This window comes from Humulus lupulus, chromosome 7, assembly GCF_963169125.1.
Source record: "Humulus lupulus chromosome 7, drHumLupu1.1, whole genome shotgun sequence".
Classification (NCBI taxonomy): Eukaryota; Viridiplantae; Streptophyta; class Magnoliopsida; order Rosales; family Cannabaceae; genus Humulus; species Humulus lupulus.
In genome coordinates this window covers 122,900,262-122,908,475 of record NC_084799.1, presented here as the reverse complement: position 1 = coordinate 122,908,475, position 8,214 = coordinate 122,900,262, and the positions used below count along the sequence as shown (strand labels likewise).

Here is an 8,214-nt window from a genome sequence, read left to right as displayed (position 1 = left end):
AAAGTAAAATATTATCTTTGTATATAGATTTCATAGTTGGTGATGGTATTGCAAGTTATCAAATGGATTAAATTGTTATATCATTTTTTAATATAGCGCCATTAATTATTAATATTGACTAATGTATTTGTTTTGTGAAATAATATATCCAAAAATTGCTACAAACGAAAAGAGATTTTTGAATTCTTATTAAAAAAAAAACTATAGAGCATATGCAGGAAGATAATTTTTTTTTAAAATAATTTGTTTAATATTTAAATTAGAACTAAAATATTAAAAATAAAATAATTTTGAGATTTTACTTATAAAATCATCAATAAATTAATTGTGTATTTTTATGTTACAATTACATAATGATTATAAATAAATAACTAAATTAATTTTATACTTAGAAATTCATTTTTAATTCTAAAATTAAAATTTAAAAATAGAAATTTATATATTGATGATCTATTAAAATCTTCTATAAAATGTACTAAAATGTAACTATAGTAATATAACCATTAAAAGCTCTTCCATATATATATATATATATATATATTGTATATTATTAAAATATCACTTGAGATAGTTTAAAATTTGTAAGCAAAAAGAAGAGAATGAAAACCAATAAAATTTGTAAGGAGACTTAATGACTATTTAAGAAAGAACATAAACAAAATACATAGTCAATTTGAAAGATAATCACGACTATCAAATCTTAATTGTTAATCAACATTAAACTCAACAAAAATCAACAATTAGAAATGCTATAATAAACATTTCACTAAAAAAAAAACTAATAAGCACGAACCATCTTTTCATTCAAATCCTTCTCTAATTATAGTAATAGTCATATGCAAAAATATGAAGAATTATTAGAATTAAAGTCAGTTATGTTTGTTAAGCTATAATTAGGTTAGTCACTAGCTGTTATTTATTCTCAAGGTTTCATTGGTTACCATTTTCTATTTCATATATCAGCTAGTAATACAAGTCATTCTTTTTACATTCTTTCTCTTTGACACTCGATCCTGATAAGAATAAAAGAGAAAATTTTGATTACGGTACATTCTAATATCATTCCACAAATATAATTAACTATAGATTATTAATAATAGAGTCACAAAAATCCCAAAAACAAAAAGGAAAAGCCATAACGTAGATTGGCATCATGAGATGAAAGAAACAACTTTTGGTTTGGTTCTGCTGCCGTCTTCCTAAAGGCAGAAACTTGAGAATAGTCCTATTCATAAAGGCCAATGCGGTTATGGAAAATGGGAAGTAGTAGACGGATGAGTCCAAAATACTTTTGAAAACAAAAAAAATAGAAGCCTGCTTGGTAGCTTAAAAGTTTTTTTTTTGAAAAATAAAAAAAGTATATATTTTTTTGTTGGTAGCTTAGAAGATTTAGTAGTGTAGTGTAGCCGTCCTGACCCTGACCCGAAGAACCCCTTTACTTAGTCCACACAGCAATCTACAAAATCAAGAAATGAGACCATTCGGGAAAATATAATGGCCATATTCAACAAAACCTTAACTATATCTAAATGGCACACCATTTGGAATGACTATTGACTAGGCTTTACCATTGGGTCGCTCTCAAATCTTAATGTGCCTTCCTTCTATTAATTACTTATTGGAATTTAATTTCTTCCATTATTTATTGATACCGGATGCACTTTCAAAATAGTTTTATTATTTTTTTTAGGTGGAGTAAACGCTTAATTAAGTACCAATGTGGTCATGCATTGCATATTTAACTATAATATAATAAGAAGAGAAAATACCAAATAAGAGAATTTTTTTAAAAGGAATAATTAAAGGCCAAATCTAGTTTTTTTTTTTTTGGTAAACAAAAAGAGGATGCATATATATATTTTTCCTAAAAGCATTAATGAAAATGAAAATAACGTTTTCTTCTTTATTTAAATGCAAGAATATGGGTTTTGTCAAAAAAAAAATGCAAGAATATGGGTGGCAAAATATGAGTTACTGAATGTAAACTAATCGTACAAGACATGAAATAGTACTTCTGGTGAGTGAGGATTTGCATTTGCACAAGAATCAAACTTAGTCAACTCAGTTCTTGGATCTTTACAAAGAAAAATAATGGATATATTTTTATAAATAAATAAATTTAAAAGTGAAGAAACTGGTTCTGACCCTCCAATCATAAAAAAATAATCACATTAATTAAATTAAAAGGAAGAAGCATCTTCTTCTCTTTTCTGAACCTTCTGTAGTTCTTTTTCTTTAGACAGATTCCAATGGCCCTGTCTCTCTGTCTTTATTGGTTTGTGTATATCAATGGAGTATATATATGTTTATGTATCTGATATGTATTTTATTTATTTATTTTGCTTCAAATTTTATTAATGTCGAATCTACTATAATATTTCTTTCCTGAAATAACTTCTTCTGTCATTTTCTTTAAATTCTTAAATGTAAGCTATATATTTGCTGTCAGAACGAGAAGAACAAGAAAGAGAGAGGCTCTTTGTGTTATGGGGATTTTTTTTTTTTTCTCTCACCCATATCATAAATAACATTTCCCATTTTAAACTCTGAAAAATATTTGTGTCTCCTCCAAAAATATTTATTGGGCATTTCCTGATTTTGCTTCTGAGTTTTCTAGCTGATCTGATATTTGTGAAAAATCAGTACAAGAAGAGATAGAGATCAGAGGAAAACAGAGGAAGAAACTTGTTTATTGGCTCAATAAAGCTTGTGTTTTTTTGCAGAGAAATATGATTGTAAGTCCTCTCTTTGTCATTGTCGTTTTTTTTTCCTTCTTCACTTGTAGAAACTATGTTTTGCACCTGGTCAAATATTCAAAGTCATTTTGCTTCTTATCTCTTTATCTATGAAGAGTAGTGTTTTCTTTCTTTCTTTCAAATATTTTTTATGTGGCTCAATTTTCTCTACTAACGACTGCTTAATTGTTTTCTGTGTTTGAATTTTCATATGCCCAACTTAGACAACCTTATGGGTTTGAATGGTCAATTAATAGTCATGCATATTTGTGGTATTTGAATAGGAGAAAAACCTATGATTCCTGATACTGAGTCCTGAGTTTACAAGTTTGACAGATTCAATATGGTATGAAAGTCAACTTATTTTGCCCCAAAATGGTGGCTTTTTAACATATTTATAAACAAATGTTAAAAGGGTAATGATAATTTTCTAAGAGATGCAAACTAGGCAACAGATCTTTCGCAGCTTCAAATCAAATATAAAAAAGAAAAGGCTCACATGTTTACTTCTACTACTTCTGACCCAAAAATAGGTTCAAAGGCTTACATAGCTTCATATCCTACTTGTTCTATACATTTTATTCTTTTTATTTGTTACCTTCTTTTTTTTCCTAAATATTCACATGAGTCCTGCAATAAGGAGTCAAAGAAGTTGTTGCTATGGTTTTTGTGGCTTTGAGTTCATAGCTAGTCATTATCCAGTTGATTCAAGCTCTGCTACTTTAAACTTATACTCAATCTCCTATGTTCTAACATAGATTGCCTACTCTGGTTCCTAAAATATCAGAACAATTCAGTCAATCATTGAAGAAAAAACCAGTTCTCCAGAAAGATTTTCAAATGGGTTATGCTAATTCAAGATCTGTAAGGTGCTACTTCTCAACCCCACAGGAATATGTCATGGCCATGCTTTTTTTTCTTTTCTCAGATTGCTACTTTGCTTTACATTGCTCTTAAATTCATTACAGTACTTAGTATTGTGAATTGACTTCTGACTTTTAATTAACATTCTAGATTTCAAGACGACCTTGAAATGACAAAACTCCCTATAGTTAATGGAGATGATAATGATGTTAAGCCCCAATACAAGATTGATGGGAGTCAAATACCAGAACAAAGTGCCAAGAAGGGTGAGCATAGACATGGACATGGCCATGGTCACAAGGAGGTGTTTGGAAGGAGAGTGACATCCTTGAAATCCAAAGTTCTGTCTAGAGTTTTCTCAGAGGATTATGAAAGAGTGAAGAAGAAGATACTAGATCCCCGAGGACAGATAATTCGCCGGTGGAACAAGATTTTCTTAGTAACATGCTTAGTTTCTTTGTTTGTGGACCCTCTCTTCTTTTACTTGCCGATGGTCCGCAATGAACAGTGTATTGACATTGGAACTCACCTTGAAGTAGCTCTCACAATCGTTAGATCATTTGCAGATGCCTTTTACATGATTCAGATTTTTATCAGATTTCGTACAGCATATATAGCGCCCTCCTCTCGCGTGTTCGGGAGAGGAGAGCTTGTTATAGACTCTAAGAAGATTGCAAAGAGTTACTTGCGCCAGAACTTCTGGATTGACCTCCTAGCTGCCTTGCCTCTTCCTCAGGTGCATATGTCTCCTTCGGTTCTCAAAATCTTCTTGTCATGTTCATTGATTTGTACTTAGTATTATAACCCTTTCTTCTTTCTTTCAGGTGTTGATTTGGATTGTTATTCCTAATCTTGGTGGCTCAACGATGACAAACACTAAAAATTTTCTCCGGTTCATCTTAATCTTTCAGTATCTCCCACGATTGTTTCTTATATTTCCCTTGTCATCACAAATTGTTAAGGCCACTGGTGTTGTCACAGAAACAGCTTGGGCTGGTGCTGCGTATAACCTTATTCTCTACATGTTGGCAAGCCATGTAAGTGAGACTATTTTCGAAGAATACATGGACTATTTTCAATTATTTATCTACTTGCTTTCACTAGTTACTATTTTCATTCCTGTTGTGTTCTGGTCAATCATTTAATTAGATTAAAACTAAATCCAACAACTTCTCCTATATTAGAATGGTCAAGTGTGACATTCAAGATTCATCTAATTCGTATTGTTTTCAATTGAAGGTTTTAGGCGCTTGCTGGTACCTTCTGTCAATTGAAAGACAAGAAGCATGTTGGAGAAGTGCTTGTGACTTGGAGAAGATCTTTTGTCAAAGTGAATACTTTGACTGTCACATGGCTAAAGACCCTAATAGGCAGAGCTGGTTCCAGAAAAGCAATGTCACAATACTGTGCAAACCAGATAATACCTTTTATGAGTATGGTATTTATGGTGATGCAGTCACTTTCGAAGTGACAATCGCAACTTTCTTTAACAAGTATTTTTACTGTCTTTGGTGGGGACTAAGAAATCTAAGGTACTTGAAAACATTTCACACTACTATTCTCTATTTCACTGTGATGGTGAAATTTGAATTATCACGCATTTGTTATATGATAGTCAAAAACTTTACAGTGTTTTTGAGTTAGGCATTGGTAGTGTGATTAAGTAGAACAATTTTGATGTTAAATGGATTTTAGAGTTCCCATTGTTAATTTCCTTTTGAAATGTACAAATAATGTGCAGTTCCTTGGGGCAAAATTTATCCACTAGCACTTTTGTTGGAGAAATCGCTTTTGCAATTATTATTGCAACTCTTGGATTAGTTCTCTTTGCCTTGCTTATTGGCAATATGCAAGTAAGTTTCATCAAATACCATTGTCATGAATTATACTCGTGTAGTTTTATCCGAAAAACAAGTTTTGGATTATGAATTATGAACAAATAGTAAAATTTAACGACACATTCTGAAACGGCAGACGTATTTACAATCGACGACAGTTCGGTTAGAAGAGTGGAGGATCAAAAGAACTGATACAGAACAGTGGATGCATCACAGACAACTACCTCCAGAACTGAGGCAGTCAGTTCGAAAATATGATCAGTATAAGTGGGTGGCTACTCGAGGAGTTGATGAAGAAACCCTTCTCAAAGGTTTACCTATGGATCTTCGCCGAGATATCAAGCGCCATCTTTGTCTTGACCTTGTTAGACGAGTGAGTTTCCTTCATTTATAATACGTTCTCTTTTTTTTTCTTCTCATTTATGCCGATTAATCAATGTTTATCTACAACTCAACTACTAACTCGCACCAATTTCTAGCTTTATTTATTTATTTGTTCATGTCGTTTAAGTAACATGGAAACTACGCACTATTGGGAGTATTCAACTGGATAAAGACCATTATTGTATGTAGTCTTAATGGGATATATATTTTTGTTCCAATGAAACATGATGTAGGTGCCATTGTTTGATCAAATGGATGAAAGAATGCTAGACGCAATATGTGAAAGACTTAAGCCAGCATTGTGCACCGAAGGCACATTTCTTGTGCGTGAAGGTGATCCGGTCAACGAAATGCTCTTCATAATTAGAGGCCACCTTGACTCCTACACCACAAATGGCGGCCGGACCGGGTTCTTTAACTCATGCCACATCGGCCCGGGGGACTTCTGCGGCGAGGAGCTACTGACGTGGGCGCTAGACCCTCGGCCAGGTGCCATCCTGCCATCCTCAACTCGCACGGTCAAAGCCATCTCAGAAGTTGAGGCCTTTGCTCTTGTGGCTGAGGACTTGAAGTTTGTTGCCTCACAATTTAGAAGGCTCCACAGCAAACAACTAAGGCACAAGTTCCGGTTTTATTCCCACCAATGGAGATTATGGGCGGCTTGTTTCATACAGGCCGCTTGGCGCAGATACAAGAAACGCAAAGAATTGGCTGAGCTCCGGGCCAAGGAAAGCCCAGTAGTTACTGAGCCCGAACCAGTGGCCCAACACAGTTTGGGCCTGGCTATGTATGCGACCAGGCTGGCGGCGAGCACTCGGAAACCCCCGAACAAGCATTCTGGGCCGGACTCTGGAGTCGTCAGCTCGTTGCGAAAACCGGCTGAGCCCGATTTTTCGGTTTGCGAGGAATAAATAAATTAAAGTATAAACAAATAAAAAAATCACGGGTTTCGGTTTATAATAGTACTGCTCTACGATAATGGGCCGGGCTAGTCTTCATAGCTTGAGCGTTTGGATCAGCAAGTGATTCTAGGTCCGGTACCAGCACACATACTTCTTCTTCTTGGTTTACATACAACTAAAAGTTATATATGTATGCAAGTTTGGTTGTAGTTTACGTAGTCAGGAGTTATTAATGCTTGTAAATTATGCTCTTAAAGGAGATTTTTTGTGTAAATTTATTCTTTCTTATAGATAATCTATAATTGTTTTGATTGACTGAGAAGACATATTAGAAGTAGTCGTTAGGAAATGTTTGTAAGGCTTTGGACATGAACTTTTATAAAGGAATGCTGTAATTGAGGTATTGACAATAAACAAGTGAATAGTATGCATACTATTAACTGTAAGTTGGGCTTCTTTGGGTTTATTTATTTTTTGTAAAGAGTCTCTTTTTGAATTAGGGAGGTTCATCGTTAAAAAATTAATAATTTTAGTCATAATTCTTCCGATCAAATTAGTAATTGCATGTTTGATTTTGTAAAAAGATCAACTCCAAATACAATATTGTAACCAAACTGACTAGTTCCATCCATTAGTGTTGGGTATTAATTTGGATCAAATTTAAAACTTATAAAAATTAATAGTGATCTTTACATTAGTTAATATAGTATGTTTTTGTATTGCATTATTAATACAATACAATTTATTTATATTTTATTAAACGCATTATAACATTTTTATAATGAAATCATTATAAATTTCCTTTTTTTTTTAAGTTAATTGGAGTTTATATTTTTTTATTTAGTAAATAATATCTTAAATTGTCAAAAGACGGTTATATCTTTAGTAACTCCCTAATATAGAAAGTTGGGAAGATATCTGGTTCTCATTTCCCATGATTCTTGTCGTTTACTATTTTCAAAAGTTTGTGTACTCTAAAAAATAGTTATCACATGTACTCTCAAAATTTCATAGCTGCTTTAGTACTTATAGTGAGTTTTATTTCTCTAGCTACTTTGATATGAATAAACCATTTAGTTTACTTAATCTTTTTGTAGTTTTGTGAGTTTCTGTTTATTTATTTAAACGACAAAAAGTTTTTTTTCTTTTAGAGTATTAACACTTGTAGAGTTACTTCTGGAGTTTTTTTCTTAGCAAAAATGCCCCAACAATAGAGATCGTTGTAAAAATGTCATTTCCTCCAAAATATTAACGATGTATTACTAACATGGCAGTTAAAAAATATTTTATAATAATTTTGAAATAATTTTTTTATTAAACAATAAAATAAATTAATAAAAATATAAACAATAAAAGGAAATTTTAATCAAATTAAAAATTTAAGAAAAACATCAAACTTTGAAAAATATATATAAATAAAAGAAATATTTTACAATCTAATATAAATTATAAAGTATTTCTTTTATTAATATTAGGTTCAAGCAACACGTG

The 8,214-nt window shown here is 32.1% G+C and overlaps 1 protein-coding gene across 2 annotated transcripts; it reads left to right on the top strand.

The window, feature by feature from the left end:
* Positions 1–2,062: 2,062 nt before the first annotated feature.
* Positions 2,063–7,169, top strand: LOC133788598 (protein CNGC15b). 2 transcript variants are annotated; one of them, XM_062226127.1, is made up of 8 exons: positions 2,063–2,735; positions 3,523–3,604; positions 3,750–4,335; positions 4,424–4,636; positions 4,839–5,131; positions 5,341–5,452; positions 5,574–5,810; positions 6,055–7,169. In XM_062226127.1, exons 2-8 carry the CDS (start codon positions 3,576–3,578, stop codon positions 6,730–6,732), a joined length of 2,148 nt encoding a protein of 715 aa, XP_062082111.1. In that variant the 5' UTR covers positions 2,063–2,735; positions 3,523–3,575; the 3' UTR covers positions 6,733–7,169. The 2 variants fall into 2 exon arrangements, with proteins under 2 accessions (XP_062082111.1, XP_062082112.1); XM_062226128.1 differs by having other exon boundaries at positions 3,494–3,604.
* Positions 7,170–8,214: the final 1,045 nt, after the last annotated feature.